We start from the raw sequence: 23,123 nt of genomic DNA, 5'->3' as shown, positions 1-23,123 counted from the left end.
TCCACATTTTTTGAAATACTTGTTTGACTTTTTTAAATTTGTTTTTCAAGAGTTTTTTTTTTGAAATACTTGTTCAACATTTTTCTGAAATACTTGTTCGACATTTTTCCATATATATAAATAATATTTTAACAGAAACGATAACTGCCGAACGACCAGTATTTTTGGATGTCAGCCCGAACGCCCTAGCTGCCATCCGATTATCTGCACAAATTGTAGAGCAAGTCCCAGTGCCAAGTCAGCAAAAAAATTGTTCGGGACTTTCTCGAGCTGACCGAACGACCACGTCTCCTCCCCCTTCCCTTATCCATTCGGCCACACACACAGGCCACTCACACCCCAGTAGCAAGGCGGAGGGAGCGGCGACTCCGGTGATTCCCAACGAGCACTGCAGGGATAGAGCATCGATTCCCAGCGTGCACAGCAAGGGAGAGGGACGACTCAGGTGGTTCCGGTGGACGACGGAGGCGGAGGCCCAGCAACGAGCTTCCTGGGACAGCGCCATGGATGCATCGATTGGGCGACACGATGGTCTCCTCCTCCGCGGCGTCCTCTCGTCGGCGAAGACGGACTCGCCCTCCACGGGCCCTCGCCGCAGTGTGAGGAGTGGCTGGTGGAGGTCCTGCTCGTGGAGGGGAGCGACGACGAGTCCCCATGAATTTGCAGAGGGAGGGGGTGGTGCCATCTTCAGGTGAGGCGGGGCGTGCCTATGGCGCCGCCCACGAGCCGGAGGCCCTCCTCAATTTACGCATGCTCGCTTGCTCTTCCACGCCGCCGACGAGAAGGCCATCTTCCTCTTCCGAGACGACGACGGGGACCGATGAGGCGCAAGGCGGAGGCGGTCGTGGCACCACTGGTCGGTGACTACGGGGCCGTGCTCCGCCTGCTCCGTGCTCACGCAGACAATAGACGCCATGGAGCTGAATTCAAGGTCCCATCCCCAATCGATGTTTTTGGTTCCTTCTCTAATGCATATCTTGTGCCTGTGTTTCATTTCAGACGCCGGCATTATATAAGCACATTGATAGAGATGTCATGGCAGTAGTTATTTGATCTGGTTTTATAATTGATAGGGATAATCTATGGCACTTCCATATATGCAGTGAATGGCTAGTTGGCATGGGTACCACTATAATTCTTGCCATTTTGTTTGCTCAGGGAGAACAATTTTCTGCTATGGCAAACACATACTATTTTTGTCATCACTGCATAGAAGATATTTTTACTTCAATCATTTTTTCATGGCAGTTTCAACCCCACAGTACCTTGCCCCGACGAGGAGCGCCGCCCCTATGAGGCTATCGCCCGGTTCGAGTGTGAGTGTGACGGCCTCGACCGCCTCCGGGCCTCCCCTCCCCCGCGTTGGATTCTGATTTCCTTGTCAGTTTGACGATGCTTGCGATTTGCAAGGGCATCGGAGCTCTGCAGGTTCCTCGACAAAGGCAAATCAGGTGACCGTTGTTTCTTTGTTCTGAAAAAATGTAGCTCAATTCACATACGTGGGATGATCGGTTCGGTTCAGTTAGTTGTACAATCTATTTTTTGATGAGCTCGATGCACTTTGTGTTTTAAGGATTTTATTTGAGATAGTGCAGTCATATTAGCTTCTGCACCTGGAGTGTCCATGGAGCATTGAGTGAGAAAATTCCATTTTTTCTTTAGTTTTGTTCTTGATTGGACTGTGAATCAGGTCAGTAATTGTGGTTTTGTGGTCGACTTCGCCATCAGTGCTAGTGATCATAAACAAGCACTGCAGCACCAGGTGACTTACTAGTTTTGCTTGACCTGGTCGAATAAATATTTTTGCCATGATAAATAAACTACATTTGCAATGGTTTTCCATCTGTCTCTCCCCAACTCTCCACTCCCAAGTTGTTACTGCTCTCAAGTTAATCTATAGATGCTTTTTTCAGTTAGCTCCCATTTAAAACATGGCATTTTGGGGTCAGTTTTGTGTAGAAAGATGGCAAATATAGACTTCTTTACATTCTGTAAATTGCCATGGCAATATAATCTACTTTTTTGCCATGACACATTCACACATTTTTTTGGCCATGTACATAGTGATGATTTTTTGTTTTCTATGATGGCAATTTTCACCCAAGTTCACAATTCCTAAAATTGCCATGGCAGTCTTCAGCATGTTTTTTTTCTGTCAGCATGGCAAATCTTTTCTTCTTCTTTTACAACATGGTAATTTTTCCTTAATCACGACATGGCAAAATTTCCCTTTCATTTTGCCATGGCAGAATTTCCCTTTCATTTTGCCATGGCAAATTTACATGCACATACATGGCAAATTTGCTTAACACATTCATGGCAATTTTTTTCCTCCATGAAATTATTTACTCTTTTTTCGCCATGTCAAACTTACCTCCATTTTGTCATGGCAAAATTTACCTTTTATTTGCCATGCCAAAATAAAGGAAAATTCATGGAGCATGGCAAATTTAACTTTCTACTTTGCGATGACAACTTTTACTTTTTTTTGCCATGGCAAATTTTTACCTTCGTTGCCATGGAAAGTTTACCTTTAAATACTTAGCAAATTTACTACTCCCTCCGTTTTTAAATATAAGTCTTTGTAGAGATTTCACTATAAACCACATACGGATGTATATAAATGCATTTTGAGTGTAGATTCACTCATTTTGCTCCGTATGTAGTCCATAGTGAAATCTCTATAAAGACTTACATTTAGGAACGGAGGAAGTACTACATACATGAAAAATTTTACTTTGTTTTGCCATGTCAAAAAAATTACTTTTTTGCCATGGCAAAATTTTACCTTAACTGCCATGGCAACTTACTTGTAAGTACATGGAAAATTTACTTGAACATACATGGCAATTTTAACTCTTTTTTGCCATGTCAAAAAATTTACTTCTAAGTTACCACGGCAAATTTTTACCTCAATTGCCATGGCAACTTTACTCATAAGTACATGGCAAATTTACTTGAACATACATGGCAAAATTAACCTTTTTATTGTTGGGGAACGTAGCAGAAATTTAAAATTTTCCTACGTGTCACCAAGATCTATCTATGGAGAGACCAGCAATGAGTAGAAAGAGAGTGCATCTACATACCTTTGTAGATCGCTAAGCGGAAGCGTTCAAGTGAACGGGGTTGATGGAGTCGTACTCGTCGTGATTCAGATCACCGATGATCAAGTGCCGAACGGACGGCACCACGTACAGCCCGGTGACGTCTCCCACGCCTTGATCCAGCAAGGAGAGAGGGAGAGGATGAGGAAGACTTCATCCAGCAGCAGCACAACGGCGTGGTGGTGATGGAGGAGCGTGGCAATCCTGCAGGGCTTCGCCAAGCACCTACGGGAGAGGAGGAGGTGTCACGGGAGGGAGGGAGGCACCAAGGGCTCAGGTATGGATGCCCTCCCTCCCCTCCACTATATATAGGGGCAGGGGAGAAGGGGGAGGCGCAGCCTTGCCCCCTACTCCAAGAAAGGGGTGCGGTCAAGAGGGGGGGAGGAGTCCAACCTCCCCAAGGCACCTCGGAGGTGCCTTCCCCCTCGAGGACTCTTCCCTCTAGGGTTCCCTAGGCGCATGGGCCTCTTGGGGCTGGTGCCCTTGGCCCATGTAGGCCAAGGCGCACCTCCTACAGCCCATGTGGCCCCCCGGGGCAGGTGGCCCCACCCGGTGGGCCCCCGGGACCCTTCCGGTGGTCCCGGTACAATATCGATGACCCCGAAACTTGTCCCGATGGCCGAAACAGGACTTCCTATATATAAATCTTTACCTCCGGACCATTCCGGAACTCCTCGTGACGTCCGGGATCTCATCCGGGACTCCGAACAACATTCGGTTACCACATACAAGCTTCCTTTATAACCCTAGCGTCATCGAACCTTAAGTGTGTAGACCCTACGGGTTCGGGAGACATGCAGACATGACCGAGACGTTCTCCGGTCAATAACCAACAGCGGGATCTGGATACCCATGTTGGCTCCTACATGTTCCACGATGATCTCATCGGATGAACCACGATGTCAAGGACTTAATCAATCCCGTATTCAATTCCCTTTGTCTATCGGTATGTTACTTGCCCGAGACTCGATCGTCGGTATCCAATACCTTGTTCAATCTCGTTACCGGCAAGTCACTTTACTCGTTCCGTAACACATCATCCCGTGATCAACTCCTTGGTCACATTGCGCATATGATGATGTCCTACCGAGTGGGCCCAGAGATACCTCTCCGTTTACACGGAGTGACAAATCCCAGTCTCGATCCGCATAAAATAATAGATACTTTCGGAGATACCTGTAGTGCATCTTTGTAATCACCCAGTTACGTTGTGACGTTTGATACACCCAAAGCACTCCTACGGTATCCAGGAGTTACACGATCTCATGGTCAAAGGAAGAGATACTTGACATTGGCAAAGCTCTAGCAAACGAACTACACGATCTTTGTGCTAAGCTTAGGATTGGGTCTTGTCCATCACATCATTCTCCTAATGATGTGATCCCGTTATCAACGACATCCAATGTCCATAGCCAGGAAACCATGACTATCTGTTGATCACAACGAGCTAGTCAACTAGAGGCTCACTAGGGACATATTGTGGTCTATGTATTCACACGTGTATTACGATTTCCGGATAATACAGTTATAGCATGAATAAAAGACAATTATCATGAACAAGAAAATATAATAATAATACTTTTATTATTGCCTCTAGGGCATATTTCCAACAGTCTCCCACTTGCACTAGAGTCAATAATCTAGTTCACATCGCCATGTGATTAACACTCACAGGTCACATCGCCATGTGACTAATACCCAAGAGTTTACTAGAGTCAGTAGTCTAGTTCACATCACTATGTGATTAACACTCAATGAGTTTTATGTTTGATCATGTTGCTTGTGAGAGAGGTTTTTGTCAACGGGTCTGAACCTTTCAGATCCGTGTGTGCTTTACAAATCTCTATGTCATCTCCTAGATGCAGCTACCACGCTCTATTTGGAGCTATTCCAAACAACTGTTCTACTTGGAGCTATTCTAAATTATTGCTCCATTATATGTATCCGGTCTCTCTACTCAGAGCTATCCGGATAGGTGTCAAGCTTGCATCGTCGTAACCTTTACGACGAACTCTTTTACCACCTCCATAATTGAGAAAATTCCTTAGTCCACTAGTTACTAAGGATAACTTTGACCGCTGTCCTGTGAGCCATTCTTGGATCACTCTTGTACCCCTTGACTGACTCATGGCAAGGCACACTTCAGGTGCGGTACACAGCATAGCATACTGAAGAGCCTACGTCTTAAGCATAGGGGACGACCTTCGTCCTTTCTCTCTATTCTGCCGTGGTCGAGCTTTAAGTCTTAACTTCGTACCTTACAACTCAGGCAAGAACTCCTTCTTTGACTGGTCCATCTTGAACACCTTCAAGATCATGTCAAGGTATGTGCTCATTTGAAAGTACCATTAAGCGTTTTGATCTATTCTTATAGATCTTGATGCTCAATGCTCAAGTAGCTTAATCCAGGTTTTCTATTGAAAAACACATTTCAAATAACCCTATATGCTTTTTAGAAATTCTACATCATTTCTGATCAACAATATGTCAAGAACATATACTCATCAGAAATTCTATTGTGCTCCCACTCACTTCTTTGGAAATACAAGTTTCTCATAAACTTTGTACAAACCCAAAATCTTCGATCATCATCAAAGCATACATTCCAACTCCGAGTTGCTCACTCCAGTCCTTAGAAGGATTGCTGGAGCTTTGCATACTTATTAGCATCTTTTGGGATTGACAAAACCTTCCGGTTGTATCACATACAATCTTTCCTCAAGTATAACGTCGAGGAAACAATGTTTTGACATCCTATCTGCAAGATTTCATCAATCATGCAGTAACTGCTAATCCAATTCCAACAGACTCTTAGCATCGCTACGAGCGAGAAAACCTCATCGTAGTCAACTCCTTGAACTTGTCGGAAAACATCTTAACGACAAGTCGAGCTTTCTTAATGGTGACATTTACCATCATTGTCCGTCTTCCTTTTGAAATCCATCTGTACTCATTAGCCTTACGACCATCGAGCCGTTCTGCCAAAATCTACACTTTGTTTTCATACATGGATCCTCTCTCGGATTTTATGGCCTCAAGCCATTTATCAGAATCCGGGCCCACCATCGCTTCTCCATAGCTCGTAGGTTCATTGTTGTCTAGCAACATGACCTTCAAGACAGGATTACGTACCACTCTGAAGTAGTACGCATCCTTGTCATCCTACGAGGTTTGGGAGTGACTTGATCCGAAGTTTCATGATCAATATCATAAGCTTCCACTTCAATTGGTGTAGGTGCCACAGGAACAACTCCCTGTGCCCTGTCACACACTAGTTGAAGAGACGGTTTAATAACCTCATCAAGTCTCCACCATCCTCCCACTCAATTCTTTCGAGAGAAACTTTTCCTCGAGAAAGGACCCGATTCTAGAAACAATCCATATTGCTTTCGGATCTGAATTAGGAGGTATACCCAACTGTTTTGGGTTTCCTATGAAGATGCATTTTATCCGCTTTGGGTTCGAGCTTATCAACCTGAAACTTTTTCATATAAGCGTCGCAGCCCCAAACTTTTAAGAAACGACAACTTAGGTTTCTCTAAACCATAATTCATACGGTGTCATCTCATCGGAATTACGTGGTGCCCTATTTAAAGTGAATGTGGTTGTCTCTAATGCCTAACCCATGAACGATAGTGGTAATTCGATAAGAGACATCATGGTACGCACCATATCCAATAGGGTGCAACTATGATGTTCGGACACACCATCACATTATGGTGTTCCAGGCGGTATTAATTGCGAAACAATTTACACAATGTCTTAATTGTGTGCCAAAACTCGTAACTCAGATATTCATCTCTATGATCATATCATAGACATTTTATCCTCTTGTCACAATGATCTTCTACTTCACTCTGAAATTACTTGAACCATTCAATAATTCGGACTTGTGTTTCATCAAGTAAATATTCTCAATATCTACTCGAATCATCTGTGAAGTAAGAACATAACGATGTTCACTGCATGCCTTAGCACTCATTGGACTGCACACATCAAAATGTGTTACTTCCAACAAGTTGCTATCTTGTTCCATTTTATTGAAACCGAGGCTTTTCAGTCATCTTGCCTATGTGGTATGATTTGCATATCTCAAGTGATTCAAAATCAAGTGAGTCCGAACGGTCCATTTGCATGGAGTTTCTTCATGCACATACACCAATAGACATGGTTCGCATGTCTCAAACTTTTCAAAAACGAGTGAGTCCAAAGATCCATCAACATGGAGCTTCTTCATGCGTTTTATACCAATATGACTTACACAGCAGTGCCACAAGTAAGTGATACTATCATTACTATCTTATATCTTTTGGCATGAAAATGTGTATCACTACGACCGAGATTCAATAAACCATTCAGGTTTAATACTAATCTCGATGGTAGAGGGAGCGTGCGATGTTTGATCACATCAAACTTGGAAACACTTCCAACATATATCGTCAGCTCACCTTTAGCTAGTCTCCGTTTTATTCCGTAGCTTTTATTTCGAGTTACTAACACTTAGCAACCGAACCGGTATCTAATACCCTGGTGCTACTAGGAGTACTAGTAAAGTACACATTAACATAATGTATATCCAATATACTTCTATCGACCTTGCCAGCCTTCTCATCTACCAAGTATCTAGGGTAATTCTGCTCTAGTGACTATTCCCCTTATTACAGAAGCACTTAGTCTCGGGTTTGGGTTCAACCTTGGGTTTCTTCACTGGAGCAGCAGCTGATTTGCCGTTTCATGAAGTATCCCTTCTTGCCCTTGCCCTTCTTGAAACTAGTGGTTTCACCAACCATCAACAATTGATGCTCCTTCTTGATTTCTACTTTCGCGGTGTCAAACATCGTGAATACCTCAAGGATCATCTTATTTATCCCTGATATGTTATAGTTCATCACGAAGCTCTAGCAGCTCGGTGGTAATGACTTTGGGGAAACATCACTATCTCATCTGGAAGATTAACTCCCACTTGATTCAAGTGATTGTTGCACTCAGACAATCTGAGCACAAGCTCAACGATTGAGCTTTTCTCCCTTAGTTTGCAGGCTAAGAAAATCGCCGGAGGTCTCATACCTCTTGACGTGGGCACGAGCCTGAAATCCCAATTTCAGCCCTCGAAACATCTCGTATGTTCCGCGACGTTTCGAAAACATCTTTGGTGCCTCTACTTAAACCATTTAACTGAACTATCACGTAGTTATCAAAACGTGTATGTTCGATGTTCGAAACATCCACAAACGACGTTTGGGGTTCAGCACACTGAGCAGTGCATTAAGGACATAAGCTTTCTACTGTCCGCATAATTGCTACTATCAACTTTCAACTATATTTTCTCTAGGAACATAACTAAAACAGTAGAACTATAGCGTGAACTACGACATAATTTGCAAAAGGTCTTTTGACTATGTTCAGGATAATTAAGTTCATCTTATGAACTCCCACTTAGATAGACATCCCTCTGGTCATCTAAGTGATCACATGATCCGAGTCAACTAGGCCGTGTCCGATCATCACGTGAGACGGACTAGTTAATGTCGGTGAACATCTTCATGTTGATCGTATCTACTATACGACTCATGCTCGACCTTTCGGTCTCCGTGTTCCGAGGCCATGTCTGCACATGCTAGGCTCGTCAAGTTAACCCTAAGTGTTTTCGCTGTGTAAAACTGTCTTACACCCGCTGTATGTGAATGTAAGAATCCATCACACCCGATCATCACGTGGTGCTTAGAAGCGACGAACTGTAGCAATGGTGCACAGTTAGGGGAGAACACTTCTTGAAATTTTGTAAGGGATCATCTTATTTACTACCGTCGTTCTAAGCAAACAAGATGCATAAACATGATAAACATCACATGCAATCAAATAGAGTAGTGACATGATATGGCCAATATCATATAGCTCCATTGATCTCCATCTTCGGGGCTCCATGATCATCTTGTCACCGGCATGACACCATGATCTCTATCATCGTGTCTTCATGAAGTTGTCACGCCAACGACTACTTCTACTTCTATGGCTAACGCGTTTAGCAATAAAGTAAAGTAAGTTACATGGCGTTCTTCAATGACACGCAGGTCATACAAAAAATAAAGACAACTCCTATGGCTCCTGCCGGTTGTCATACTCATCGACATGCAAGTCGTGAATCCTATTACAAGAACATGATCAATCTCATAAATCACATATATCATTCATCACATCCTTTTGGCCATATCACATCACATAGCATACCCTGCAAAAACAAGTTAGACGTCCTCTAATTGTTGTTGCATGTTTTACGTGGCTGCTATGGGTTTCTAGCAAGAACGTTTCTTACCTACGCAAGACCACAACGTGATATGCCAATTGCTATTTACCCTTCATAAGGACCCTTTTCATCGAATCCGTTCCGACTAAAGTGGGAGAGACTGGCACCCGCTAGCCACCTTATGCACCAAGTGCATGTCAATCGGTGGAACCTGTCTCACGTAAGAGTACGTGTAAGGTCGGTCCGGGCCGCTTCATCCCACAATACCGTCGAAACAAGATTGGACTAGTAACGGTAAGCATATTGAACAACATCAACGCCCACAACTACTTTGTGTTCTACTCGTGCAAAGAATCTACGCAATAGACCTAGCTCATGATGCCACTTTTGGGGAACGTAGCAGAAATTCAAAATTTTCCTACGTAACACCAAGATCTATCTATGGAGAGACCAGCAACGAGTAGAAAGGGGAGTGCATCTACATACCCTTGTAGATCGCTAAGCGGAAGCGTTCAAGTGAACGGGGTTGATGGAGTCGTACTCGTCGTGATTCAGATCACCGATGATCCTAGTGCCGAACGGACGGCACCTCCGCGTTCAACACACGTACAGCTCGACGATGTCTCCCACGCCTTGATCCAGCAAGGAGAGAGGGAGAGGTTGAGGAAGACTCCATCCAGCAGCAGCACAACGGCGTGGTGGTGATGGAGGAGCGTGGCAATCCTGCAGGGCTTCGCCAAGCACCTACGGGAGAGGAGGAGGTGTCACGGGAGGGAGGGAGGCGCCAAGGGCTCAGGTATGGATGCCCTTAACTTCGTACCTTACAACTCAGGCAAGAACTCCTTTTTTGACTGATCCATCTTGAACACCTTCAAGATCACGTCAAGGCATGTGCTCATTTGAAAGTACCATTAAGCGTTTTGATCTATCCTTATAGATCTTGATGCTCAATGTTCAAGTAGCTTAATCCAGGTTTTCCATTGAAAACACTTTCCAAATAACCCTATATGCTTTCCAGAAATTCTACGTCATTTCTGATCATTAATATGTCAACAACATATACTCATCAGAAATTCTATAGTGCTCCCACTCACTTCTTTGGAAATACAAGTTTCTCATAAACTTTGTATACACCCAAAATCTTTGATCATCATCAAGCATACATTCCAACTCCGAGATGCTCACTCCAGTCCTCAGAAGGATTGCTGGAGCTTTGCATACTTATTAGCATATTTCAGGATAGACAAAACCTTCCGGTTGTATCACATACAACCTTTCCTCAAGAATCATCGAGGAAACAATGTTTTGACATCCTATCTGCAAGATTTCATAAATAATGCAGTAATTGCTAATATAATTCCAACAGACTCTTAGCATCGCTACGAGTGAGAAAGTCTCATCGTAGTCAACTCCTTGAACTTGTCGAAAAACATCTTAACGACAAGTCGAGCTTTCTCAATGGTGACACTTACCATCATTGTCTGTCTTCCTTTCAAAATCCATATGTACCTAACAGCCTTACGACCATCAAGTAGTTCTTCCAAAGTCTACACTTTGTTTTCATACATGGATCCTCTCTCGGGTTTTATGGCCTTGAGCCATTTATCGGAATCCGGGCCCACCATCGCTTCTCCATAGCTCATAGGTTCATTGTTGTCTAGCAACATGACTTCCAAGACAGGATTACGTACCACTCTGAAGTAGTACGCATCCTTGTCATCCCACGAGGTTTGGTAGTGACTTGATCCGAAGTTTCATGATCACTATCATAAGCTTCCACTTCTGTTGGTGTACGTGCCACAGGAACAACTTCCTGTGCCCTGCTACACACTTGTTGAAGTGACGGTTCAATAACCTCATCAAGTCTCCACCATCCTCCCACTCAACTTTTCGAGAGAAACCTTTCCTCGAAAAAGGACCCGATTCAAGAAACAATCCCTATTGCTTTCGGATCTGAATTAGGAGGTATACCCAACTATTTTTGGGTGTCCTATGAAGATGCATTTTATCTGCTTTGGGTTCGAGCTTATCAACCTGAAACCTTTTCACATAAGCGTCGCAGCCCCAAACCTTTAAGAAACGACAACTTAGGTTTCTCTAAACGGTGTCGTCTCAACGGAATTACGTGGTGCCCTATTTAAAGTGAATGTGGTTGTCTCTAATGCCTAACCCATAAACTATAGTGGTACTTCGATAAGAGACATCATGGTATGCATCATATCCAATAGGGTGCAACTATGATGTTCGGACTCACCATCACACTATGGTGTTCCAGGCTGTATTAGTTGTGAAACTATTTCCACAATGTCTTAATTCTGTGCCAAACTCGTAATTCAGATATTCATCTCTATGATCATATCATAGATATTTTATCCTCTTGTCACGACGATCTTTCAACTTCACCCTGAAATTACTTGAACCTTTCAATAATTCAGACTCGTGATTCATCAAGTAAATATACTCAACATCTACTCAAATTATCTGTGAAGTAAGAACATAACAATATCCACTACATGCCTCAGCACTCATTGGACTGTACACATCAAAATGTATTACTTCCAACAAGTTGCTATCTTGTTCCATCTTACTGAAAACGAGGCTTTTCAGTCATCTTGCCCGTGTGGTATGATTTGCATGTCCCAAGTGATTCAAAATCAAGTGAGTCAAAATGGTCCATTTGCATGGAGTTTCTTCATGCATATACACCAATAGACATGGTTCGCATGTCTCAAACTTTTCAAAAACGAGTGAGCCCAAAGATCCATCATTATGGAGCTTCTTCATGCGTTTTATACCGATATGACTTACGTGGCAGTGCCACAAGTAGGTGGTACTATCATTACTATCTTATATCTTTTGGCATGAAAATGTGTATCCCTACGATCAAAATTCAATAAACCATTCCTTTAGGTGCAAGAGCACTTATTCAGGTTTAATACTAATCTTGATGGTAGAGGGAGCGTGCGATGTTAGATCACATCAAACTTGGAAACACTTCCAACACATATCGTCAGCTCACCTTTAGCTAGTCTCCGTTTTATTCCGTAGCCTTTTGTTTCGAGTTACTAACACTTAGCAACCGAACCGGTATCTAATACCCTGGTGCTACTAGGAGTACTAGTAAAGTACACATTAACATAATGTATATCCAATATACTTCTATCGACCTTGCCAGCCTTCTTATCTACCAAGTATCTAGGGTAATTCTGCTCTAGTGGTTGTTCCCCTTATTACAGAAGCACTTAGTCTTGGGTTTGGGTTTTACCTTGGGTTTCTTCACTAGAGCAGCAGCTGATTTGCCGTTTCATGAAGTATCCCTTCTTGCCCTTGCCCTTCTTGAAACTAGTGGTTTCACCAACCATCAACAATTGATGCTCCTTCTTGATTTCTACTTTCGCGGTGTCAAACATTGCGAATACCTCAAGGATCATCATATCTATCCCTGATATGTTATAGTTCATCACGAAGCTCTAACAGCTTGGTGGCAATGACTTTGGAGAACCATCACTGTCTTATCTGGAAGATCAACTCCCACTCGATTCAAGCGATTGTTGTACTCAGACAATCTGAGCACAAGCACAACAATTGAGCTTTTCTCCTTAGTTTGCAGGTTAAGAAAGTCATCGGAGGTCCTATACCTCTTGACATGGGCACGAGCCTGAAATCCCAATTTCAGCCCTCAAAACATCTCATATGTTTCGCGATGTTTCAAAAACGTCTTTGGTGCCTCAACTCTAAACCGTTTAACTGAACTATCACGTAGTTATCAAAACGTGTATGTCAGATGTTCGCAACAACCACAGACAACGTTCGAGGTTCAGCACACTGAGCGGTGCATTAAGGACATAAGCCTTCTATGAAGCAATGAGGACAATCCTCAGTTTACGGACCTAGTCCGCATAATTGCTACTATCAACTTTCAACTAATTTTTCTCTAGGAACATATCTAAACAGTAGAACTATAGCGTGAGCTACGACATAATTTGCAAAAACCTTTTGATTATGTTCAGGATAATTAAGTTCATCTTATGAACTCCCACTCAGATAGACATCCCTCTAGTCATCTAAGTGATTACATGATCCGAGTCAAACTAGGCCGTGTCCGATCATCACGTGAGACGGACTAGTCATCATCGGTGAACATCTTCATGTTGATCGTATCTTCTATACGACTCATGTTCGACCTTTCGGTCTCCGTGTTCCGAGGCCATGTCTGTACATGCTAGGCTCGTCAAGTTAACCCTAAGTGTTTTGCATGTGTTCCGAGGCCATGTCTGTACATGCTAGGCTCGTCAACACCCGTTGTATTTGAACGTTAGAATCTAACACCCGATCATCACGTGGTGCTTCGAAACACGAACTGTCGCAACGGTGCACAGTTAGGGGAGAACACTTCTTGAAATTGTTGTAAGGGATCATCTTATTTACTACCGTCGTTCTAAGCAAATAAGATGTATAAACATGATAAACATCACATGCAATCAAATAGTGACATGATATGGCCATCATCACTTTGCTCCTTTTGATCTCCATCTTTGGGGCTCCATGATCATCATCGTCACCGGCATGACACCATGATCTCCATCATCATGATCTCCATCATCGTGTCTTCATGAAGTTGCCTCGCCAACTATTACTTCTACTACTATGGCTAACGGTTAGCAATAAAGTAAAGTAATTACATGACGTTTAAGTTGACACGCAGGTCACAAATAAATAAAGACAACTCCTATGGCTCCTGCCGGTTGTCATACTCATCGACATGCAAGTCGTGAATCCTATTACAAGAACATGATCAATCTCATACATCACATATATCATTCATCACATCCTTTTGGCCATATCACATCACATAGCATACCCTGCAAAAACAAGTTAGACGTCCTCTAATTGTTGTTTGCATGTTTTACGTGGCTGCTATGGGTTTCTAGCAAGAACGTTTCTTACCTACGCAAAACCACAACATGATATGCCAATTGCTATTTACCCTTCATAAGGACCCTTTTCATCGAATCCGTTCCGACTAAAGTGGGAGAGACTGGCACCCGCTAGCCACCTTATGCACCAAGTGCATGTCAATCGGTGGAACCTGTCTCACGTAAGAGTACGTGTAAGGTCGGTCTGGGCCGCTTCATCCCACAATACCGTCGAAACAAGATTGGACTAGTAACGGTAAGCATATTGAACAACATCAACGCCCACAACTACTTTGTGTTCTACTCGTGCAAAGAATCTACGCAATAGACCTAGCTCATGATGCCACTGTTGGGGAACGTAGCAGAAATTCAAAATTTTCCTACGTGTCACCAAGATCTATCTATGGAGAGACCAGCAACGAGTAGAAAGAGAGTGCATCTACATACCCTTGTAGATCGCTAAGCGGAAGCGTTCAAGTGAACGGGGTTGATGGAGTCGTACTCGTCGTGATTCAGATCACCGATGATCAAGTGCCGAACGGACGGCACCTCCGCGTTCAACACACGTACAGCCCGGTGACGTCTCCCACGCCTTGATCCAGCAAGAAGAGAGGGAGAGGATGAGGAAGACTCCATCCAGCAGCAGCACAACGGCGTGGTGGTGATGGAGGAGCGTGGCAATCCTGCAGGGCTTCGCCAAGCACCTACGGGAGAGGAGGAGGTGTCACGGGAGGGAGGGAGGCGCCAAGGGCTCAGGTATGGATGCCCTCCCTCCCCTCCACTATATATAGGGGCAGGGGAGAAGGGGGAGGCGCAGCCTTGCCCCCTACTCCAAGAAAGGGGTGCGGCCAAGAGGGGGGGAGGAGTCCAACCTCCCCAAGGCACCTCGGAGGTGCCTTCCCCCTCGAGGACTCTTCCCTCTAGGGTTCCCTAGGCGCATGGGCCTCTTGGGGCTGGTGCCCTTGGCCCATGTAGGCCAAGGCGCACCCCCTACAGCCCATGTGGCCCCCCGGGGCAGGTGGCCCCACCCGGTGGGCCCCCGGGACCTTTCCGGTGGTCCCGGTACAATACCGATGACCCCGAAACTTGTCCCGATGGCCGAAACAGGACTTCCTATATATAAATCTTTACCTCCGGACCATTCCGGAACTCCTCGTGACGTCCGGGATCTCATCCGGGACTCCGAAAAACATTCGGTTACCACATACAAGCTTCCTTTATAACCCTAGCGTCATCGAACCTTAAGTGTGTAGACCCTACGGGTTCGGGAGACATGCAGACATGACCGAGACGTTCTCCGGTCAATAACCAACAGCGGGATCTGGATACCCATGTTGGCTCCCACATGTTCCACGATGATCTCATCGGATGAACCACGATGTCAAGGACTTAATCAATCCCGTATTCAATTCCCTTTGTCTATCGGTATGTTACTTGCCCGAGATTCGATCGTCGGTATCCAATACCTTGTTCAATCTCGTTACCGGCAAGTCACTTTACTCGTTCCGTAACACATCATCCCGTGATCAACTCCTTGGTCACATTGCGCATATGATGATGTCCTACCGAGTGGGCCCAGAGATACCTCTCCGTTTACACGGAGTGACAAATCCCAGTCTCGATCCGCATAAAACAATAGATACTTTCGGAGATACCTGTAGTGCACCTTTATAGTCACCCAGTTACGTTGTGACGTTTGATACACCCAAAGCACTCCTACGGTATCCAGGAGTTACACGATCTCATGGTCAAAGGAAGAGATACTTGACATTGGCAAAGCTCTAGCAAACGAACTACACGATCTTTGTGCTAAGCTTAGGATTGGGTCTTGTCCATCACATCATTCTCCTAATGATGTGATCCCGTTATCAACGACATCCAATGTCCATAGCCAGGAAACCATGACTATCTGTTGATCACAACGAGCTAGTCAACTAGAGGCTCACTAGGGACATATTGTGGTCTATGTATTCACACGTGTATTACGATTTCCGGATAATACAGTTATAGCATGAATAAAAGACAATTATCATGAACAAGGAAATATAATAATAATACTTTTATTATTGCCTCTAGGGCATATTTCCAACATTTATTGCCATGGCAATTTTTATTAAACATACATGGCAAATTTTCCTTTTGTCTCTCATGACCCATTTACTTCTATAGAGCATGGCAAGTTTGACTTTTTTTTGCCCATGGCAAAACTATACTTTACATCCACGACAAATTTTGCCTTTTTTTCACTATTCATGGTAATTTTTGCTTCCATAGACTATGGTACATTTACTTTACAAAACATGGCAATTACTACTAATCAAAAGATCATGCATTTTGGTTTTTGCTCCACATGATGGCAATTTTTAATCCACATTTTTTGTCTCTTAATTTATAGAGTAAAAATAGCATAGAAAATTTTCATCCACATTTCTTGCCATCATGGCAGAGATGCAATTTTTCCATTAATTTTTTCTTTTCTGTCATTTGTATAAAAATATCTTTTTTTGACCATGGAAAATTTAGCTTATAAAGATGATGGCAATTTTTTTGTCTTCAAGCCGTAGTGGTTTTTTAGTAGTATCTTATTCTTTATTTTCTATCTATCACGACAAAATTATTTTTTTGGCCATTTCAATTTTTTTAGAGTATGGCAAATCTGACCTTTATTATTCATAGCCAAAAGTGGGTTTTCTTAGTCACAATAGGTTTTGGGTAAACTGGGCTTTATTTTCTTTTTATTCAACCAAAAAAGGCTTGGGTGATGGTGTTCGGGCTTGGCGCTTCTTTTTCTGTCTTTCATATTTTACTGTTTGGTTGTTATTTTGGACATTTTCCTATATTTTGTGTGATTTTCTTAATGTCTGGAATCTGGCCCAGTAAAATGGGCCGTTAGGCCTTTTTTGTTGGCGCTGGTGAGGTCGGTTGTTCGGGCTGGAAGGGTTGTTGATCGAACGTTTTGGTTCGGAAGAACCTCCCTCCTCGAGTGAACGAAGCGTTCGGCCTGGGGCTTCTCCAGTCCGAATGTTCGGCCGTTATCGTGGTCCTATTTTAAAGTATAAAGAAAAGTTCAAAATTCTTCCATGGATGAAACAATAGTTCATGAAATGAATATTTTACAGCCAACATAGTTCGTCTTCGAATGATCTATTATTAGACCACGTTCCAAGCTCTAGCTTGGATGTCTAGCAGCAGCTGCTCCTATGGAAGCAACCAGGTTACGAACCCCCTGTTACTGGAGTTTTACTTTTTCGGCGTATGTTTTTATTTTGTTCAAACGAGGGTACGAACACCTCGTGGGCCGGCCCACTCGCGAGTTCGCTTAAGGAGAGACGAGCAGACATATACGGGAGCTCCTATGCGCCGCTCGTTGCGGCGAATTGCCGAGCAAACGCACAGGGGCGACTCCAGCTGGGCCGGCCCATTAGCGAAACACAGTAAAAAAGACTAAAACTGCTGGAGCAGATAGGAATCGAACCTGGCACCTCATGTGACTTACGCACTACCCTAGCCAATGGGCTACCTAAGCTTTCTTGTTTTACTATGGTGCGCGCAGCTAAAGGTAATGCAGATGCGAACATTACTTTGAGAAAAGTATTTTTTTAATGCGAACACTTTTCAAATTTGAGAAGAAAAACTAAAAAAATATAATCAGAATTTACTGAACCAACACAAGTTTTAAAAAAAATTGATAAACACAAAAAGTTTTTCAAAAATCTGAACAAGTATTTAATATTGATTTTTGCAAAAACATGAATATTTTTGAAAGCAGAACAAATTTTGAATTGTGAACAAAAAAAGTTGTAAACATGAACATTTTTAAAATTTTCGAACAAAATTTTGAAATGGGAACAATTTTAAAAATAACAAACAAATTTTCAATTTTTAGAACAAATTGTAAAATGGAGAACAATTTTGAAAATCCCAAACAAATTTGAAATATGAACAATTTTTTAATAAGTGAACAAAAATTTGAAAAATAAGAACATTTTTTTGAAATTTATGAACAATTTTTGAATACAGACAATTTTTGAAATCCATGTCAAAAAAGTTATTCGAACAATTTTTGAAAAAAACAGGAACATTTTCTGAAAATTTGGAACAAAAATTTTGAAACCAGAAACATTTTTTGAATTTATGAACAAATTTTGTAAAATGGGAACATTTTTTGAATTTGTGAACAAAATCTGAAAAACAGGAACATTTTTTGGAATTCGTTTTTTTTTTGAAAATAAACTTGAAAAGGAAAAAAAATAAAAGAAAAGAAAACAGAAAAAAAGAAACAGAAAAAAGAAAAAGAAGATAAATAGAAAAAAGAAAAACGAAAAAGAAACTAAAAAGCCGGTTCAGGAACCTTCTAAAAGGTTCCCAAAACCGGAAAAAACCGTCTGGAAACATCATAGAAGGTTCCCAAAACCGAGTCTGCTGTAACGCTAAAATGGGCCGGCCCACTCGTTCGTTCGCTCGCACCTCCCTGTGCGAAGCTTCGACAGCTTGCCGCAACGAGCGGTAAGTAGGATTTTCCGAGATATACAATGTAATTTTTGGTTTTTCTCAACAACAAAAAAACGTAATTTTTGGTTGGGCTGGATTCTCTCAGAAAGAATCTGACCAGTAGGTTCGTCGAGGGTGATTCCTCCCTCCGGCAAACCCTAGTCCCCAAATCGAAACACCCCAAGCCATGGCGAAGCGCCGCCTCCTCGGCTCCAGCTCCGTTGGCCGTCCGGGCCACGTCCTCCTTTGCACACGTGGGTGGCACGCTAGCAAGCTGGACGTTGTCCGCTGTATCACCGCGCGCACCACAACGGAAGCTATGGGATCCATGAAGGTGACAATCTTCATCAAAGATCTGCCATCGCTCTCCTACTTCCATGTTAGCTGCCCCGACCTCCAAGAGGACCACTTCACCCAAAGCCCGGAGATCCTATGGTCGTCGGAGTACTGCATCCTCTTCCGTATGTTCCCCCGTTCCGGCCGACCACAGTTGTTCATCTGTAGGGACGAACAGCCCGGGTGCAAGCCGTCGCTTGATCCGCTCCCTCAAGTCGACTCGCATTTGGCTAGTGAGAGCATTAGTCCATACCTCGTCGGCGTCGTTCCCGACTTCGACAGCCAGAACTATGTCTTGGCCGCTTTCCGAATGGATTGTGTTTCACGGATATACACACTCCACGTCTTCAGGTCCAAAGGGTCTATCTGGAGCAAACATATTCTTGCCATCGATCTTCCTTCCTGGATATATTCGATTCGTCCAGGGCTTTTTCCAGATAAGGTGATTGCCTTGGGTGAAGAGGTGGGCTATGTCGATCTCTGGAAAGGGATTCTCTTGTGCAATGTGCTCGAAGAACAGGTGACGGCACGTTTCGTTCCATTGCCTGACCCACTACCAAACAACCTAGAATACTACGACGAATTTTCATCAATTGAAATACGCGATGTCACATGCACTGAATCCCCTGATGGCTTCATAATCAGATGCGTTGAGATGGAAGATTTATTCAGTTCCACAACCACCATCCCTGAAGCCAATGTAATCTTTGATTCTGATGTTGATCCAACCAAGAAGGTGGTAGAACCCGAATGTGTTGGTTGGAGGCTGGTGACATGGTATAGGGAGACCTCTTGGAACTATTGGTCCAAGGAGCATATAGTTAATGTTGATGACCTCGGAGCTGACTGGTTGCTTCCTTCTAATCCATCGTGCGTGCAATCTTCTTTTCCCATCCTGTGTGGAGATGATGCAGTTTGCCTCCTTTCCATGAGTGATGATTCAGATGGTGATGGTTGGATTGTCACTATTGACATAGAGAGGAAAAAAGTGAGAGGGATAATAGAATCTTCTTGTGACCGATACATGCTTTTCAGCTCAGCCATTTCCTGTGCGCCAAAGAAATATCCAGGTAACTATAGCCATACTTGTTGTCGTTTTTAGGGGTACGTTCATGTGTCAATTAGCTGTGGTTTGGGTCATTTTGGTATGTAAGGTTCTTATTTCGTGTAGCAAATGTTATTATTCAGTCTGCACAGTTATAGTTAAGCCTTAAATCATGGTGGTTACCATTATTCAAATCTGAACAGTAGAACCATGCCAAGAATTATGAAAGCGGAGGGAATAATAATCAAGACCTTAATTATGGTGGTTATTATTCAGCCTTTGCAGTAATAGCTCAGACTTAAATCATGTTGGAATTATTTCTGTATGGTAAAAGTCTTTCTAAATTGCTGGAGATAAAAGGATCTGTTACTCTAGGTCCTCGGCATGATCAATCAGTTATTATTTGCACGATCTGGCCTGTTTGGGTTTATGGTTAGTTATGACGTCAATGTTTTCTTCCGTAATTGGTGAATAGAAGTGATCATGAATGTAACCGTTTTCTGCTCGCTATGCCTTTTAGATGGAGGTCCTCGCCTGTTGAGCAAGACCTCGTCTGTTGATGCTGATGGAAACAAGAGACCGAAATATGTGTTTCAGCTGCCAGACAAGTAACATTCATGACCTTGTGATGTATAGTACTACCTCCGTCTAAGTGAATAAGTCATTCGCGTAGTTCTAGGTCATCGATTTGAGGAATTAAATATGTGTTATATGTCATAAAAAGTATATCACTAGATTTCTACAAAGATGTAGTTTCTAAATATATGTTTTTTGTCACAAAGAATACATATTTAGATAGTTAAATTGTCAACCTAGAACTACGCGAATGACTTATTCACCGAGACGGAGGTAGTATTACGAAACACCTGCCATATAAACCATATTAGGCGTGGTTAATCTAAAATCTTGATGTTAATGTCTTCAAATAGGAAGTATATCTGCATTATTGTTCATCAAGGTTGTCAGCCGTTGCACCTGCCAATGTGTGTATATTTCATGTCCTGCTATTATTCCCTATGCAGAAATTATAGGCCGATATTTTTCTTTGGAGGTGGTGATGCCTTTAAGCTCTGGACAAGGATCCGCGGGATGATTCAAGTTGTGCAGATATGCCATGTTCGTGTTTAAGACTATCTTTCTTATCCTATTATGTAGTAGATTCCGTGGGTTGCTCCTTCTAGTTGTCTGATGGTTTATGAGTTTAATTGCATTACTGTTCAGTACTATCATACACATGTCGCCGGCTTTCTTTTGATTAGGAGAAATTGGTCTTAGTGCACAAAAATCCTGGCTATGTCGCTATTAAGGAATAAGAGATGAATATGTAGTGATTTCTGCAATGTGTTCTTATTCCATAGTTTTTTTTTTCATACATTGTCCTCGTTCTGGTCCGCATGGTCCTCTGCTTCCTCTGCTGTCATCCTCTTTCTAATCTGTATGCAGAAAACCAGCATTGACATTGCAAAACTGAATTGGGGGCACAACTTCTCATGTATAGTGAGAACATAATCTAACGAGTTGTTTGGTTGCAAGAATGATATATTTATTGTAATCAAATCGCGGAGTTTTAGGAGGTTAATGATTTGTTTGAAGTTTGTTTGGTTCGTCCAGGTAAAGGAATGGCCATTACGCTGCTCTTCTTTCACTTAAGACTCTTGCCCCGTTTGCCCAGCCTCCTCCCCATTAGGCTACTCATAGTGGGGAGTATCATATACTACTGTATAGTGCATAGTACTCTTTTCCGGTTTATTGGAGTGAATTGCAAAAAACCACCACATTGAAGCCTAGGGTTGCAGAAAAGACTCTTCTGCGATTTTGTTGCAGAAAACACTGATTTCGCGCCTAATCATTTGCAGAAAACACCTTATCGTCTGTTGGGGCATTTTAAGCACATTATGACAGGTGGGGCCCTGTTTCGTCTACGTGGCGTCACGGCCGGCAGCTGACGTCGTCTAACGGCGTGACTGCCGCTACCGCTCTGCCGTGTGGGTAAAAACTGGATCGATCCAGCTCTCTCCTCACACTCTCTCCTCTGCCTCGCCCTCTCCTCACTTTGTTCTCACTCTGTTCTTCTCCCCCGGCGCCACCACACCGCCGACCGCCGTTCTGCTGCTCCCCGGTGCCATGGTGTCATGGAGCGACGAGACCAGTGAGGATTCAGTCCTGAACATCTCCTCCTACGATGGCATCATCAAGGTCAGTTCGTTAGATAGCTAGAGCTAGGGTTAGGGTTAGTGAAATGGGGATTTTGTCACTGAGCTCGATCTGAACCTAGCCTTCTCTTTGCTTGCTCCCGCAGCTTCCAGCTACGATGCACGATCCGAATTTCAATGGCACTGACGCAGATGTGAATGTCTTGTATGAACACGGTGAGCCGGCTGAGCGCTTTGTTGCATTTGAAGGGATGCACACGGGCAGGAGGTTTCTTGGATGTGGTAAGAAGGTATGATTCACATCCTGTGTAAAGGAAGCTGTTTGCTTAATGCTTTGTTTATCAAGCTGTTAATATTTTTTTAGCTTGGTCTTTGTTTAGCTTGTTCTGACATGCCTTGTCATTAGTGGATTGTACACATTGTTTATATTGGTCAGTGCTAACTCCTTTGTGCATCAAGTTGTTAAGCTTGGTTAAGTGCTTTGTCTTTGTTTAATTAGCTTTAGCCACTGTGTTGGAGTATGTTCTCATTAGTGGATGGTAGTATTTGTTTATTATGGTCAGTGCTTAATGACTTGTTTACTTGTGTGGGCATTGTTTATTTGTGTGCTTTATGGTAAGGAACCTGTCAGTGCTTAGTGACTTGTTTATCTGTCTGTTTAACAGTGCACATATTAGATACCCGAACCTGTTGGTTTGATGATACCTGAACCATAATTAATTATTTCTTTTATTGTTTATGATACAGGAAGGCCTAAACTGTGGAGTAGTTCAATGGATTGATTTTGAATGGCCAGACTCAATGGAGAAGGCATTGGCCAAGCTATGGGAT

The 23,123-nt window shown here is 43.0% G+C and overlaps 1 protein-coding gene and 1 long non-coding RNA gene across 3 annotated transcripts; both read left to right on the top strand.

Moving 5' to 3' along the window:
• The first annotated feature begins 262 nt into the window (after nt 1–262).
• On the top strand, nt 263–1,707 carry LOC123137547 (uncharacterized). The gene is made up of 2 exons (XR_006468347.1): nt 263–931; nt 1,249–1,707. It is a non-coding gene; the product is annotated as an uncharacterized lncRNA (long non-coding RNA).
• Nucleotides 1,708–18,807: 17,100 nt separating this feature from the next.
• LOC123134256 (uncharacterized) lies at nt 18,808–21,509 on the top strand. 2 transcript variants are annotated; one of them, XM_044553532.1, is made up of 2 exons: nt 18,808–20,164; nt 21,162–21,509. In XM_044553532.1, exons 1-2 carry the CDS (start codon nt 18,946–18,948, stop codon nt 21,230–21,232), a joined length of 1,290 nt encoding a protein of 429 aa, XP_044409467.1. In that variant the 5' UTR covers nt 18,808–18,945; the 3' UTR covers nt 21,233–21,509. The 2 variants fall into 2 exon arrangements, with proteins under 2 accessions (XP_044409467.1, XP_044409466.1); XM_044553531.1 differs by lacking the exon at nt 21,162–21,509 and adding an exon at nt 20,660–20,774.
• Nucleotides 21,510–23,123: the final 1,614 nt, after the last annotated feature.

The sequence above is a fragment of the Triticum aestivum genome, chromosome 6B (genome assembly GCF_018294505.1).
Source record: "Triticum aestivum cultivar Chinese Spring chromosome 6B, IWGSC CS RefSeq v2.1, whole genome shotgun sequence".
NCBI classification, from domain to species: Eukaryota; Viridiplantae; Streptophyta; class Magnoliopsida; order Poales; family Poaceae; genus Triticum; species Triticum aestivum.
Note: the sequence above shows the minus strand (reverse complement) of the source record. Positions and strands in the feature narration are given on the sequence as shown.